The 17,570-nt window shown below is 41.5% G+C and overlaps 1 protein-coding gene across 1 annotated transcript in view; it reads right to left on the bottom strand.

The window, feature by feature from the left end:
- The window catches only part of PCP4 (Purkinje cell protein 4), a gene marked incomplete at its 5' end in the record, with an annotated part of 33,026 nt that extends 15,758 nt beyond the window's left edge, over positions 1–17,268 (bottom strand). Inside the window, one exon of the mRNA XM_009075696.1 lies at positions 17,217–17,268. Coding sequence (XP_009073944.1) covers positions 17,217–17,268 — 52 coding nt within the window. The remainder of the gene's footprint in view (positions 1–17,216) is intronic.
- Between the last annotated feature and the right edge of the window lie 302 nt (positions 17,269–17,570).

The raw sequence follows: 17,570 nt of genomic DNA on the forward strand, positions 1-17,570 counted from the left end.
CAGTAGGTTACAGCTGACAGGAAAGGAACAATGAGAAAATGGAAGGTTTGGGCAGCAGGTTCAGGAGCTTCATTGCTCCCTGATGCCTTCATAGGTGGTGGCTATTTCTGTTCCACCTTGTCTGTATAAACTCGAGGCCAGCCCCATCTCTTCCCCAGCCTAGATCATCACTAGATCACCTAGATCATAAGATGTTTTTCCTGTTAGGGTGTTCAGGCACTGGAATAGATTGCCCAGTGTGGTGACTCACCATCCCTGGAGGTGTTTCAGAGGTGTCTGAATGTGGCAGGTTTAGGGATGAGGATCTGGTTTAGGGTTTAGGGGTTACAGCAATGACAGGTGAATGGTTGGACTTGATTATCTTAGAGGTCTTCTCCAACCTTGATGATTCTATGATCACCATGGTTCCCAGTAGACCTCAATAATGCTATTTCTTTATTTGGCTAGTCCTAGTTCCCAAAACTGTATTAGGGCATTCCCTAACCCCAAAATTCCAGCCCACACTAGCTGACTCCTGGTCTCCTCTGGTTCTCATGTCTCAGTTTTTATTCCTCCCTCCCAGTCCCAGTTACCATTCAAAAGTATCAAACCCTCCCTAATACTCTGTAGTTCTAGTTTCCTGATGAGATCTACTGCATTCCTTTGTTATTCCATCCTTTGACCTTCCTGCTGCAGCTTCTGTGACCATCTGGTTCCAAGGAATGGAGGCACATTTCCTCCCAAGAACACAGAAGGGCCACCACTGTGCCCTTAGCTTCAGTTCCTGGCCAAAGTGTAGCTTACAGAAGCATGTAGCAGCAATTAAGCCTTTCAAAGACAGTGTTGGTTTAATTGCTTTAGTGTTTACTATTTGGCTCAGTGATGTTGAGTTTTCATGAAAAAAAATAATGAACTGCTTCACTGAACTCCCACAAATGTAAGACTTGTCTTTCTAAACATTTATAACTTGGCCAGTCTTGAAGATAGAAAAGCCACATCCCAGATGGCAAATCTTACATTTCTGTTCAAAATGACAAAGGCTCAAAGCAGTCAGGAATAAAAAGGCCACCAGAAATTGTTTTTAATTGCTAGACGTGCTAACATTTTGCTCAAGCCTCATTCTTGGAAACTACTGGAATGACTTTGCTGAACCCTCCCAAAATAATTCTGCTTGAGGCAAGCAATCAACATGACAAATTTCAGCCTGAGCAATTGGATTTTGGCAAGGTTGAGCACGACTGAAAAGGGAGCTTTTAACCAGCAGAGTTCAACAGCTGTTAACTGGCCTTGCCACCAGTCCAGATTGCAATAAGCAAAGCAAGTGCACATAATACAAGCAAAAGAACGTAAAATAAATGAAGTAAAAGTTATAGATAGCTGGAAAATCTTTAAAAGGCATCAAAAACAGAGGGTAAGTACTACTGTGCTGCTGTTTTGAGAGTTGCCAATGATTTCTTGAAGTTTTAACCACAGCAAAGAAATAGAAAATAGTTGAGTCACTTTAAATGATTACATGGAAGACAAAAATTAATCAGTGCCCTCTCTTATACATTGTGTTTGAGGATTTCTCTAGCTACTCATTTAAAACTTGTCTAGAAAACATTTTCCCTTGTGTGAATTTAAGCTCTGACTGGCACTTTTTAAGTTCTGTTTGGATTTACAGACATGTCAGATCGTCAATAAAGCTGATCAGAAACAGCATCTTAGCTGACACACACAGTTGACCACCCTCAGATCATTACTCCAGCCTGTGTTTTCTAATCCATATAGATTCATTTTCCTTCCCCTATTTCTGAGGATTACAAGCCCCATGAGCTTATAAGGTTAGCATCTAGAAGGACTAAAAATTTCATGCATTTCCTCTGCATCAGAAAATACAAGCTGGGTTAGTGCAGGGAAGGACTTCAGTTGGGATTTAAATCCCTCACTGCCACAAGCATTGGCATATGCAGAATGCACAGGATACAACACACCCCAGAACTGGTCCCTGTTGCATTCAAACCCACCTAATTTTAGTCACTGCTTGAATTTTAGATCTGAATGTAAACAGAACCAATTAAATATTTTTTCTTCTCTTTTGCTCAGGAAACCCAATATTTACTCCTTCCTTCCTTCCTTCTTAAGCTAATAGGACAGAGAGAGAGAACAATTAGAAGCTTTCTTGCTTCCAATTCTCCCACTTTAAAGACTGCTTTGTCTCTTTCTTATAGAATCTTTAAGGTTGGAAAAGACCTCCAAGATCAAGTCCAACCTGTGGCCAATCACCACCTTGTCAACTAGACCAGAACACTAAGTGCCAAGTCCAGTTATTTTTTTATCACCTCCAAGGGTGTTGACTCTACCACCTCCCTGGGCAGCACATTCCAATGCCTGACAGCCCTTTCCATGAAGAAATTCTTGCTGATGTCCAACCCAACCAGAACTTTGCCTGGGAAAATAAGAGGAGGGAAAATTAGGCAGTTAGAGGGAGAAGTAGCACTTGACTTGCCTGTGCTGAAGAGATACGGAATTTTCTGGGGGAGGAGAAAGTATGAGGAGTGAGATAGAAACAGTATGAGGGAGACAGTAAGAAAGCAAGACAGAGAAGACCCCGCTCGTGGAAAAGAAATAATGAAAACTTCAGTTTTTATGAAGATAGGAAGAGAGTAAGGAATAACTAACTTGACTTATCATAGCAGCCTGACCTGCCTGGCAGAGAGGACCAGTATCTTGGAATGAGCCCAGGGAATCTCACTGCATCTCATGCTTCATCCCACTCTCATGGACACACTCACTCGTTGCCTGGGAGAACAAAGGGTCGCACTGGCAAGAAAATATCTACCTACACAAGCCAATGACTGGTTAAAAGCTTTGATATAGTGACTGAATGTCTCTTGGCCCTTGCAGAAACCAGCAGAAACCATTGCCAGAGTAGCTATGATGATCTGCACCAAGGACCTGAGCATGTTTGCTGCTGCTTACCTCCATCTGTGCAGCCTCTTCTGACTAGCACAAACCTGAACATTTTTTCTTTGAGCAAAATCTATCAGCCTTTCTCCTGAAACAAGTCACTGGGGGGGGGGGGGGGGAAAATTAACTGCCTGAACTGAAAGTCTACTTTGCTTTTTTGTTGCCCTTTTTTTTTTTTTCCTGGCACGCTTGGTCAAGCTTATCAAGTGTTTTGTCACATCCAGACAGCATCACTTCCAACAAAAGGTATCCTTGACACTAGCAAAGGAGGTTGGCAGCTCTGGGCTGGATCACTCACTGTCTCAGCAGTTATACTGAAATGTTAAGTTGTGATAAATAAAATTCAAGGCCTTTTTGCTGCTAAGCCAGAAACCTCACAAACACACAGGAGAAGAGAAGCAGCTGCTCTCTCTCTCAGCTCAGGTTAATTGAGTGTTTGTTTCTGTTCTGCAAGTTCAATCAAGAAATTCAGCTCCAAATATGCTTATAGTGCTACATAATCCTGCACAGAACTACTTACAGCCACAGAAAATTACTGTGATGCCCTATGAGTTGTGGAGCTTGAAACAAGGGCCAGATTTATGGTAGTTATAAAACCTTTCCATGCCAAGTTTCAAGTAAATTTGGATCTATTTATACTATGGAGAGGAAAACAATAACTTCTTAGCGATCTTGCATAGTACCCACTCCAAAAATAATGGCAGTTGTGGATGAGCTTACATTTAGGTTCATTAACACTTGAAACTTAGAACCAAATTGAGTTGGAATTAAAAGCTCACAAAAACAGATAGATGGGGAGAAACTACAAAGAAGAACAAATATCCTTTGAAGCAGCTTTCTTCACTGATTTTGTGTGTGTGTGTGTGCAGCATCTTCTACAGCAAGAAGAAAAAGAACTAATGAAAGAAAAAAATAAGTATTCTAATTCCAACTCACTCTGGAGCTCAGCCAGTCCACCATGTAATAGCAAAAACACTTAAGTTAGCTGCAGTAATCTTCTTAAGATGGTGAATAGAGACCAAAAACCTACACTAACTCTGCTGCATCTGAGAACAGCCTCTAGATTGTCTTGTTCGCAGGGTTTGCCTGTGGCATGGGAGGAATGGCCAAAACTTACATTTTCTTTTTGATGTTCTTCCATAATGGAATGGCTTTGAGCTGAGAGACCTCCAGAGGACTCCAACTCATGTCTTCAGTCTTTTCCTTTTTATTTCTGTGGGCCCTCATTTAAAAACCATAAATACTTAAACAATAGTTGTGACATTTTTCTCTGGCACAAGGAACAGTTTCAAAGACATCCAACTGCCAGTGCAGACTCCATCCACCAAACCTCCCACACTTGGGCAGAACAGCTCCAAGTCTTGCACCTGGTCCCACTGGGCATATGACACAGGCCAGTCTGGTGGGGAGCTGAGCATACACAGGATTGTTTACGGATCATTAATCTCCAAATTTCTTTCCACCAGAGTCTAGCCAAGCCATTTCTTTCACTTTAATTTGACAGTGAAAGGCATTTAAGCCAAAGGCTTAAGTTTGTCTGAGATGAGACAAAGTGGGGCTGATGGATGGAATGGTGAGTCATGACCGATTGGCAAAGCCTGTGTCTGTGCCCTCTGCTGACAGCATCTATCAGCCTGTGACAAAAAGGTCCAAACCCACACGTCTTCCATTTGTCTTCCTATCTTCTTGACTAAAAGAAGTCAGGAATGTTTTTTTCCCACAGCTTCTCCTAGGCAGCACTACATGTCTTTGTCTCCCTAGAGGCAAACCTCACAAGAGAGTTTAGTTACAAATAGATTTGTTGAAAAGGTCATCAAGAGAATTTTGCTAGTGAAAAATACACCTGTCTGTTATATGAACAAAATCATTAGCTGAGGTCACCATACACACTGTTGTCTAGTAATTAGTCTGCTGACTGCCAGACCAAGAGGTATCTGCTTCAGGACACCAAACAGCCTTGAATCATAGAATCATAGAATGTTATGGAGTTGGAATGGAGCTTAGAGATCATCTAGTCCCAACCCCCTGCTCTGGGCAGGGACACCAGAGCAGGTTGCTCAAGGCTCTATCCAACCTAGCTCTGAACACTGCCAGCTGGCAGCTGCCTCAGCTCTGTCAAGATGCTCTTCCTGATGCTGTTTCTGCACCCTGGTTATGTGAGGGGAGAAGAAGGGGTTTATCTGATCCTCATCTGTGCTGTGTGAACAGACACCTGTATAAGCCAGGATGGAGTAAATGCACTCCCATCACTCCCCAGAATGGAGCCCAAATGTAACTGGAGGTCTGGTGTGCATCCACATCTTCCCTCAGAGGCACCACACCTGATAACCTACATTCAACTCTGAAATCAGTCTAAGGCCAGAACAATAAACACATCTTCAAATTTAATTAATCTCACCCCTCCTCCCCTTCTGTTTAACTGTACCACATCTGCCACATGACAGAGAATCCAGCCCAAATGTTCTCCATAGCTAATTCCTGTTTCCTATCAGAAACTTGGCTCAGAAACTCTCTGCAGTGTCTATAGAGTCTGTAAAACAACTCTTAGGTATGTGACTATCAATATGAGATCTGTAACTTAGATTAGAAACTGCAGAGCTAGGACAGTTACTGTTGGATTAGTACAGACACATCATGAATTCCAAAATCCTGCAATAATGCATTGTGTTTCTGGCTATTAGCCTGGATTTTAATTAGTTTGTGCTAATGAATATATTTGTACATGTCCATTTTTTTATTGGCAGCTTCTAGAGCAGTAGTAAATTGGTCACTGTGGAGTGCCAGTGTTTCACTAAAGCCTAAGGAATAATTAATGCTTTCTCCACCTAGAGTCAACCAGCAGTCTCAGGGGTTTTTAGGTATAAATTAGAATGAAAGATGAGCTACTCAGAATACAGTTAGAGGACTCATTCATCAACTGTGATTAAATAATGCTACTGTGAGACCCTAGAGAAGTGCTGAGAGCTGAGTTCCAGTCTCTGGACTATCCACACCATCTCCCAGGATTTGCCAGAGCACCACTGTGACTCTTGAAATGTCTTTTCCATATCCAGTGCTATCTAATTTCCTTCTTTTCTTGAGATCCTCCTTGGAAAATAAATATTTTTTTCACTCCTTCCTATTCCTAACCCACTGTGGGCTAGGAGAAAAATGAACCAATACCAAGAGTGCTTGGCTAATGCAAATATTTCCAGCAGATCCAGTATCCTAGCTAGCAAAGACCTCAAGCCAGAAGATATTTGGATGTTCTCACATCCAGATTTTCACAGAGAAAATGGCTGTAAGTGCTGGCACGAGGTGGCCAGGATCAGCCAAATCTAAATAAGGATAGAGCTGCTTGAGATGGAATTAAGGAGAAATTAAATGTATAAAACTGCCATCCTGAAAAACTCTGTTGAGCATTCACTTAACTCCAGACAGACACAAGCTCTAGACAAAACTATTTCAGTATTTGTATTATTTATTTTGTTATATTTTATTTTTCTTTTTGCTATTTAGTAATTTTAGTTTTACCCACAAACTCCTCAGCCATGGTAGAGTTGAGTAAATTAGAAGCTGTTTCATCCCTAAATCAGATGAAGATCTATAAACACCAGGCTCACCAGAGAAGCACATTCTCATCATGTCACTAGAAAATACATTTTTCTCTGTTGACAACAAGCAGAGCTTCAGGTCTCTCACACAGAGGAACACCCATAGAGCCAGACAAGAAGAATTTCACTCCTAATCTATAGAGAGGGACAGAGCTGACTATTATTAATAGGAATTATTAACAGCTCCCTCTCAGCATAAGAACCCCAGACACACATGGGCTGTCTTTGGCACAGGTTGCCCATGGATGTGGTGGCTGCCCCAACCCTGGTGGTGTTCCAGGCCAGGCTGGATGAGCCTTGAGCAACCTGATCTAGTGAGGAGGTGTCTCTGCCCAGGGCAGGGGTTGGGACTGGATGATCTGTGAGGTCCATTCCAACCCTTAAATTCTATGATTCTATGATTGAAACACCTTTCTCTGACCTTGTTTGAGCAACCTAATCATTATACATAAGGTCCTGAAATCTGCTCTGAGCACAAGGACTGAAGGTGTTGTGCTGTTTCCTCTTGCACCATCTAATTCCCTTCTTCTGCCTTAACTGCTTTCTTGTCACTAGTTGAGCAAAGGACCAAATTTTCATCATGTCTGTAACACTCCTGCTGTTCTAAATTCTGGTGCCTGCTTACACAAGGGAGCTTGATAACACCAAATTACAAGCTAATTTTGGAGCAGCAAGCTAAGTGCATAAAGACAGCTGTGTGCTACAGATTCAAATCTTAAAAACCTCAAGAAAAAAAATTTAAAAAAAAAAAGATTCATCATTTACTGAATTACTAACAAACAAGGAACTTTTAAGCAGCAAAGTATTTTCATTCCATTTACAAAACCAAGTCTTCTGGAAAAGAAAAATAACAGACCCAAACAAAAGCTTGTAGGGTGAAGGAAGGCAGATAGTGTGTACAGTCAAAAAGAAAAGTGGTGTTTCCACAACAGTAAATCCTGGTAACCACTGTTGTGCATTGATTGTGTTCCCCTTTCATTTGTCACTTCCACTAAATTTAAAAAAACCACATGCTGCTCAGCTATATGCACCTCTTGTAGCCTTTTAATCATCTGTTGTTAGTGTCTGGGAACACAGAGGTAGATCTCCAACTCTCTAAGTCAGTCCAGCTCCATGAACTTCCAATGCAAATACTCCAGTGTCCATGTGCCGTTGATTCTAGTCCTGACACAGCCCCAAACTGAAGCAAAGGCAGATTGATTTCAGAGTTAACTATATGTTTTCTCAGAGTTATTTAGGGACTGGCTTGACCCATGTCCTTCGTTGGGGTTACCACCAGCACCAAAGCAGAACTAAGCAATCCTCCTCCCGAGACTATTGATGACAGCAGGTTTTCCAAGCAGTGCACATCCGTGGAAAGCAGCCAGTGCGTGTCAGCTACGTGCCAGTCATGGCAAAGAAGGCTCCTTCTCCCTGGTGCACAGTCAGGCAGCACACTGATAATTACAGACTGATTTCCAAAAGAAATATGGCACTTGTCAAAGGCATAATTTCACTTCTGTCTTTCCTCATTAACACTTGACGGGAGCTCCAGCATATTTATGAGTCATTGAAAATGCTAAACCCACCAGCAACACTAAAGCTTGATTTAATTTTTTTTTTTACCTAATTTTTTTCTTGATTTCTAATCACTGACTTCTCTTTTTCTAATGACCTGGGCTGAGCTGTACAGACAGTTTCTCAGAAAGGAGCAGAGCTGCTACCACCTCTCAGGTGCTCAAACACCCACTGAATTAGGCAGTTTCTAAGTGCCAGGAGCCCAGTGCTGCAGGAAACTGGATCCAAGTCACACTGACATTGAAAGGACAAAGAAATTGAGAGAAAATCTTACCAAACAGGGGAGTAAGTAGTGATTGTCAGCTAAGGGTGGAAACTAAAGGTCAGAAAGGCCAAACCCAGACAGTAACAGGGCACAGAATCATTAAGGTTACAACACAATATCATAGGATGAAGGGGTTGGAGTGGAGCTTAGAGATCATCTAGTCCCAACTCCCCCTGCCCTGGGCAGGGACACCTCCCACCAGAGCAGGTTGCTCAAGGCTCATCCAACCTGGCTGTGAACACTGCCAGGGTTGGGGCAGCCACAGCCTCTCTGGGCAACCTGGGACAGTGTCTCACCACCCTCACATTAAACAACCTTTTCTTAATACCTAATCTAAATTTCCCCTCTTTCAATTTATCCTCATTACTCTTTGTCCTATCACTGTAGTTTCTAACAAAGAGGTCCCTCTGCAGCTTCCCTGGAGTCCCTTCAGATCCTGGATGGATAACAAGCATTTGGGTGTGTTTGTGGGGGCTACTAGCACCCCCTAAACCAAGAGAACTGTTATTCTTTATTCACTACTGAAGCTAAATTACAAATTGCCATTATTCATGCTGATTTCCTTGGGCTGCTCCTAATCTCAGCACTGCAGCAATGCTGCAGTTCTACTAATTTCTCCCTCCTGCAAAGGAGCAGACTGGGAGCGACCATATCTAAGTATATATAACTCTATAAATGTATTCATGCCTCACATTTTTGGAAATGCAGTTGAATTTCTGGCTGCACTCAGTTTGGGAGCATCCCATGTAAGCAGGCACACAAGGTTCCCAAGCTGTATGCAGGCACTGTGTGCAAAACAAAGATCCCATAAATTAATCAAGTTATTCTTGTAGCAAGCTGGAAAGAAAGAGATGGACCAGGGCAAGAATTGTTATTGTTATCTCTATTTTTAAACCCTTGGAAGACACTCAGTTACTATGGTGGTGAGCACCATATAAGTACCTAGACAGATTCATTTGTAGCAGGAGTGTTAAGTGTGAGGATTTTCCATCTCCAAGGTGCCAGCTAGCTAGGACCTTTTCCTCTACAGGAATTAAAAAACAGGAGATAAACAAAAATATGAAATTATTTCAAAACATAAGTGCTTAAAAAGTGACTTAAAAAAGCTGAAATTGTTCTTCCATGGTTGTGCTGTTCTGCTCTGTTTGTTTTTATTCCCATGGGACTTCTGCATGTAATTTGCTCTCCTGGTACTTTCTCATGAGAGAGGAAACCATTCTTTTCCTCTCCATTGCAGTCCCAGGGAGAAGAAAAAAATCAAACCCTAAACAAGAAGCAAGAAAAAGCTGCGTAATCAACATTAAGCAGCAATATACACACAAACATAATGTCCATAATGATAGATTCTTTGTGTAGCTAGATGGACTTATTTGGTAGTCGTGAGACTAGTTGTAAATGATACACAAAATGAAAACTTGTGGGGATTTCCAAAGACAGGACACAGCCCAGACTCCATGAGCACTGCTGATTGATGAAGCTTTTAATACTATGCTGGTTCTTTTAAAGATGCTTCTGCCTAAACAGTTAAAAATTGAAGCCACTCATGACCAGGCACAGTGCTGCAGTAATGCACAGTATCAAAACTAACTTCAGATAACAGAAGAACAAGAACAGTATCTGCTCTCCTAGAAGTATTTGCTCACTTGGCTCCTCCTGGTGAGCCCACACCTTGAATCCTGTGCTCAGTTCTGGGCCCCTCAGCTCAGGAGGGACATTGAGGTGCCGGAGCAGGTCGAGAGAAGAGCAACGAGGCTGGTGAAGGGACTGGAGCACAAGTGCCATGAGGAGAGGCTGAGGGAGCTGGGGGTGTTCAGCCTGGAGAAGAGGAGGCTCAGGGGAGACCTTCTCACCCTCTGCAACTCCCTGACAGGAGGTTGGAGTCAGGTGGGGGTTGGTCTCTTCTCCCAGGCAACCAGCAGCAGGACAAGAGGGCACAGACTCAAGCTCTGCCAGGGGAGGGTTAGGTTGGCTATTAGGAAGAGATTTTTTACAGAGAGAGTGCTCAGGCATTGGAATGTGCTGCCCAGGGAGGTGGTGGATTCCCCATCCCTGGAGGTTTTCAAGCTGAGACTGGATGTGGCACTTAGTGCCATGGTCTAGTGACCACGGTAGGGTTGGACTTGATCTTGGAGGTCTTTTCCAACCTGGTTGATTCTATGATTCTATTACTTCTGTTTAGATCAGGTACATTGATTAAAGTGCACCTGCGGATCCTCTCTGTGAAACCCAATGGTCACTGTGTGTGTACAGACGCATGGGGGTAGGTGGAATTTCAGCAGAGGTGTCTATGTTATCTCAAACACATAAAAATTACTGCTTAAAAAGTTTTTGTTGCCAGATAAACATCAGAAGTTGTTGATTAGAAAATTTTTGTGAACAATACTTCATTGCCATTCATTGCCCCAAATAATTAAGCACACAGTCTTCCTCCAGAGAGGACTTATGCTTATCCCTGGCCTCCAGAAATGGAAATTCACCTAGGAAAGGAAATGAAGTTCATGTATAATTCCCCTTTCTTCCTTTCAGCATCCTCTCTAGGGAAGATCTGTGAACAATCCAAGAGCCTTGTTATTAAAAGCTCAATCTGTCTTCAGCTGAGACATGCTGGCTGCCTGGAGCAATGGACAGGCTCCCTGATAAACACACCAGGCTGGGCAAAGGCAGAGACACAGGCCAGGAGAGGACCTGAGACATATTTGGTTTGGTTCTGAGTAAACTTATGTTTAGCTGTCCTCAGGCAAGTGCCTACAATGAAACTCAGCAGATAAGGTTTCCTGCAGTGTTTTTGCCATGCATAGCTATGCCCTGAGATGGGATTTGCCTAGAACTGCTCACTTTGAATTTTTCTCCTGACTCTCATCTGAAACAGCTACAGATCATGGTGTTGAGTTCTCACAGGATTTTTACACCTTGCTCAGTCTGAGTGATCGGTACATGACCCAATACAACTTATGTAACTGAGGGTTCAAACACTTTTGTGTTTAGGCTTTGCGAAGGTGTTATGTTATTTGGGGGTTGCATATACGTCTGGGAATGTTGCTGAGACATAGACTTTCTAATTTAAGAGATGGGGGATGAGGTACAACAAATCATTCTCATCTCACTTCCCAAATCTCTACTCGTACCAGATAGATTGGACAAGATTGGACAGAATTGGGCTCTGGATAGAGAAAGAAGAGAGACTTCATTACTGACAGACCTCATACTCCTTGAAGCACCATTTTCAAGGGATGAGAGATTTGATCAGAACACCATAGTGAAAAGAGACAAGACAAGGTAATTTTCCTCCCAAGCCTCAACCTAATACCCAGGAAAACTCAGTATTAATTAGCTCCCCATTCAAACTTCTGATTAGTGCTTTAGGGGTGAAATATCAGAGAGAAGCAGCCTGAAAGGGTTGGAGTTTTTTTACATTGATTCAGCAGATGCTTGCAAAACCTAGTTCATCTTCTGCAACACAAGCAATGTTTTGTGGGAAAGACAAAATGCACAGGCAGCTCAGGCACTGTCCCTTCCTGTGTCTAAAGAACATGACCTCTAGACCTGGGAAGATACAGCAAACCATGTTCCATGAGATCCTTTGAATATTTATACAAATTGCCCTCATGTGTTCCCTCCCTTTTCAAAATCATTTTTCCACAAGGAAGTTTATTTGTAGGGCAGTTCCCGAAAACAGCACATTTCTTTTACATAGTCATTGGAGAATATTAGTGGAAAATTAATTTCAAGTTCTTAAAGAGATATTTATATTAGACCACACTACAATAATGATCCTGGCCTCTAGCCAGGAATTGAAGCTCTATTAAGCAAAACACTCTACATAAATAACTAGGAAGATGATTATTCACTCTGTCGGACCTGGCAAGATGTTTTTATTCCTGAGTGCAGTGTGCACAAAGTGCAGAATTTCCCAAATTCCTTCGGTAGAGGAAGAAGGTAAATTGACTGTTGATAACACTGCAAGATGCATAACCCTCTGCCAGGAAAGCTTACTAGAGAGATATCTCTATTCTCCCACACAGGATTGTTTTACAATTATTTACCTTTACATTTAATAATTTTAAGAAGCATTTGGATTGAAGTGCACTTAGATTACTCCACTATGGATAAAAAATAGAGGAATTTACTTTATTAATACTCTACTGTATCTTTATCCTGATGTAAAGGCATCCACTGGAGAGGATGAAATCACACAGTCACAGAATGATTAAGGTTGGAAAAGACCTCTGAGATCATTAAGCCTAACCTATGACCTAACACCACCTTGTCAACTAGACCAGAGCACTAAGTGTCACGTCCAGTCTTGTATTAAACACCTCCAGGGATGGTGACTCCACCACCTCCCTGGGCAACCAGTTCCAAACTCTAAATGCAGAGTATTTATCCATGTACAGTTTTCTGAACACCCCAAAGCTCATACACTGACAAGTGCTTGGGAATGAGTAGAAACTGAAAAAGGTTTCAACTCTTCAGCACAACTGACCATCTCACCATGACTGTGTAGGTCTAATCCACCATCACATCTAAGTTCATGCACAACCTCTTCACTGTCATTTCACTCAGAGCCAGGAAGTTATAGAATTCACCACATGAAAACACGTATTTTGTTATTCTAAATATTCATATTACTGAATGATAAATCTGATATTCCAAGAAAATTATTAACAAATCCCAATTAATAATCACATGCTCTATGTACTTTCAGAAGAAAGAACGAGATCTATTAATAGGAAAAAGAGTGATTCTAAATTTGAAGACAGAAATAATTGGTTCTGATGCAATTGTTTCCCTGGCAGTAGTGTTAAGCTATTAAAGAGTAGATTGTATGACAGCAGCTTGCAAATTACATTGCAAAAAAAAAATAAAAAAGAACACAGGGCAATGTGAAACAGAATAAGAAGTGACAAGTGTTAACCTACAAAGGAACTTTGTGACATTGCCAAGGTAGTAAGAATAGTAAGGCAGGAACATTCTGTTTTCATTTAGGATGCATCTGCAAACATGATGGGACAGATTAATCAAACCAGGTAAGCAAGAAGGAAATTACAGCTTCTTATCCCACACTGAGGTGCATAGGAATAGTACTGCTGTCTTCCCTTTGGATTTGCTACCACAGAGAACAGCATTATAGAATACAGTTTACACGTTAAGTTTGCTACACAAATAAGTATGCCTTGGGTTTCAGGTAGACTGAGGTCCTTCAAGACCCAGTGAGGTTATGGCAGCTACAGTTACATGCTTCTCTATACATAGTAGTCCTGCTAATTACTAGGGTGGTCCTTTGACTAGCTTTCACCCAAGAAAACTAGTTTAAGTAATTTGCTCCAAATAATACTATTGCTCTTCCTACTCAACTGAATGAAATTACATACACTTCTCAGACAACAGGACAGTCTCTTTTGGATGGAAAAGCTATTCAGCATTATACAGTGCCCAGTGATGCCACCAGAAGCTCTTCCATTGACTTCATCAATGAGAGAACTTTGCAATGCAATAGTTACTCTTCTTGAGGGAGACATGAATCACCATCTGACTTTGATCATAACCTGTAAAAGGACAAACTACAAAACTTGTTTAAAGGGTACGATGCATTAGGAAGAGCATTGCCAGCAAGTCAGGGAGGTGATCCTGTCCTTCTACTCAGCCTGGTGAGGCACACCTGGAGTATTGTGTCCAGCTCTGGGCTCCTCAGTACAAGACAGACATGGAGCTCCTGGAGCAGGTCCAGGGAAGGGCAGCAAAGATGATTAAAGGACTGGACCATCTCTGTTGTGAAGAAAGGCTGAGGGACTTGGGCCTGCTCAGCCTCAAGAAGAGATGACTGAGAGGGACGTCATCAATGTCTCTATATTATCTGAAGGGAGGTGTCAGAGGATGGATCAGGTTCTGCTCCATAGTGCCCAGCAACAGGACAAGAGGCTACAGGCAGAAACTGATGCATGGGAAGTTCCACATAAACATGAGGAAGAACTTCTTTCCTGTGCAGTGACCACACACTGCACTGGAACACCCAGAGAAGCTGTGGACTCTCTCTCACTGGAGACATTCCAGAACCATCTGGACACAACCCTGAGCCATGTGCTCTGGGCTGGCCCTGCTTGAGTAGGGAGGTGGGACCAGATGACCCACTGTGTTCCCCACTAACCTTCCCCATGAATGCAGCAGTGCCAGTGAGCAGACATTGGGACTGAGCATGCATTTCATGTGTGATAAAATCTTCCTCTGCAAGGAAGGACAACTAAGAGCTACCCCTGCTGCTGTAACTACAGTTAAGGATATAATGTTGCTGTCTAATGAAGGTCAAACAAGAACTGCATCTGTGTCTACCAAAACCATCACTACTATAAAAGGAATCTTCAGAGACTCAATATCCCAGTGATAGCAAGGCCGTAAGTGTCTTCAAAGAGGGAGAATGCTGATTGCCATGGCCATTAGCTCTTTCTTTAGTTTCAAGCTGGCCTAGAGGGAGGTCCAAAATTCATTTCCTACAACAATACACAAAACTTGACCCATAGCAGTGTCTCACTGTGGGAACCAGAAACTCTGAGAACCGCCAAGCATCTTTATTTTTTGTTTGAGCTAGTTTTCAGCTGCTTTTCCTGATCTGTAAACAAGAGCAAGGACAGCAACCAAACTAGATTGCTTTTGCAAACATTGTCATAGCATGACTTCTTTTTTCTTTCTTTTTTGACAAGATGAAAGGGCTTTTCTGTTTCTCCACCTTCCCCCCTTCTAACAAGAAGGAAACAAGGGGGAAAATTTCCTCTTGACAGGGAAACAAACACTTAAAGAAGAGGCTAATAACATTTCAGATATGGACATATTGCAGACATTTGGCCAAAAAACATGTAACAGAGGATTTATGTGGGATATGTAAGTATACAGCACACCCCAATTTTCAGTGGAATAAATCATGTCTGCTTGAGTTCTAACTACACTAGAGCTAATAAGGACAAAGAGCTATACATTTCTGCTTCTTTGATTTAGAATTCAATCTCAGGTTCAAAGTTCTGATTCTGCTTTATTTTTATGCAAGCATGTAGGTTGAGAAGATCAGAGGACTCTGTTCCATCTCCCCTGCTGCTCCTGTGTTTTATGTAGGTGACAGCTTTTCTGTTATAATTTCATTACAAAAAATAATTGGTGTCGCTTTGCCTAAGATTGACTGTGCATCTCTGTGTTTATATCATCCATAAAATTATGCTACCACTAGAATCATATATATCTGTGAATTAATGGCATGGCTCTTTCTCACTCAAAATCCACGTCGAGGAAATAAGAATTTGCTTTTAAAAAGGCTGCAGGGTCAGTAAATCTAAGCTAAATTTGACAACGGGATAATTTTATTAGGGGAGAAAATTTTATTTGGGAAGAAATTCAAGGCAAATGAGCTCAGTTCATAATGTGCCCAAACAGTAAAGGCACAAACATGCTTCCCATGCTGCCCGAATGGCTGACATAATTTTGCTTCCTTTCCTTTCCTGTTAACTTGAGAATGCAAATTGCTTTGCTGTCAGGGTACATTTGTTCCCACTAATTCAAACACTATAACAAGCCAAAATATTTATTTCCTTTTTTTTTTTCCTCTCTCCAATTTGTGTTTTATCATACTGGGAACATCATCCACGGATTTCATTTACTGTAGCATTATGCAAACAGCCCTTATGGGAAAGTCACCTCTCTGTAATAGGAAAACCATACATAAAGAAGGCTCTTAATGCTTTAGGATGTGTTGCCTCAAAGGACCCCAAAATTCTAATCAGACCAACACGTAAAGGCCAAAATGCATATCCAAAATAGCTGCTCAAATAACCCATCTTGGAAAACTCTTAGCTTTTCAGAAAAGAGACCCAGATTCTTCTTGCTTTTCAGTAGATGGGATGGATACCAGAACACATCTTTTTAATTAGAACTGGATGAGCAAACAGAAGCAAATAGCATATTTGTATAGTTCAATCCTGGTTCTGTTCATAAATATCTTCAAACTGATGCTGCCTCACATTCAGCTGGTTATCTAATAAAACTGATCAAACTGTTTTCCTTTGAAAGATGTTCCTGATGGTAACTGGGTTCTAGTCAATTGATCATTTGTGTGTAAAGCATTTCTGCTCCTATAAGAAATAAAATGAGAGTCCAGCTAAAAAATACAATTACTGTTTTCCCTGAAAATTCAGTTTGACTTTCTTCAGTCAACATTTTCCAATTAGAACTGTTTGTGCCACTTAAGAGGCTAAAATTGGCTTCTGCCAACTCCTTTGTTAAAGTCTGAAGAACCCCAATGACTCACCCCTTAGAGCAGTGGATATGAGTCCAGATTCACTCATGTCAAGTGCTGAAGTTCAGAGCCTATTTGCCATCTGGTCCTTCCATGTGAGCTGCTGTATCCATAGCCTATCTCTAGCAACACTTAAATGAGCTCTACACAAGTGCCTTCTAACTTTGGTATCTTAGTTATGGGCCTAAAATTAGGTGGGATGAATCAGACCATAGAAACTATGTTTATGAGCAAGTCCTTTGTAACTACTTTACTTCTCTTCACCTTCCTTATTCATGTAGCAGCTGCTCATAACACTTAACCTCATTTCTTGGTGTCCTTCTCACACATACCTAGTCTAGTTTTAGCCTCATTTGTATCTGCTCTGGCTTTTATGGAGTCCTTTGGTTTACCACAGTACACACTCAGAATCAAGTCTCTACTTTAGTAAAGGATTTAAACAGACAAATATAAAGAAAACAAACCTGCTGAAGCCCTTCCAGTTTTTAAAATGCAGTCAAAGATAAGAAACCAAAGCCTTTGCTACCTGACATTTATCATTACAGTAAAAAATATTATGGCTCAATATTATCCATCAAGAAATAAAGTCTACTCTTACCATTCTCACCAGATGTCTTGTCTTTTCCATTTGTAGCTCCGGTTCCTTGTCTCTGTTAGAGGGAAAAAAACCCCATAATGAGTGGTTAGGACAAACTTGAACATGCATTTTCCCTTTAGATTTAAGAACAATTACAGCCTGATTCTTCCTCAATACATTGGGTAGACATTCACCCTCATGCAGCATTGTTTTGACACACTGCCAGTCAGAACAGGAATGCTTAGTACCATCCAAAGGTGGCACTCAATGATCTTGGAGACCTTTTCCAACCTAAAGACTCTGTGGTTTAGGTACAGCTGTAGCACTAGGTGTGCCCCTGGATATGATTATCACACATTAGGGATGGGATATGTG

This window comes from Acanthisitta chloris, unplaced genomic scaffold, assembly GCF_000695815.1.
Source record: "Acanthisitta chloris isolate BGI_N310 unplaced genomic scaffold, ASM69581v1 scaffold1505, whole genome shotgun sequence".
In the NCBI taxonomy this organism is placed as follows: Eukaryota; Metazoa; Chordata; class Aves; order Passeriformes; family Acanthisittidae; genus Acanthisitta; species Acanthisitta chloris.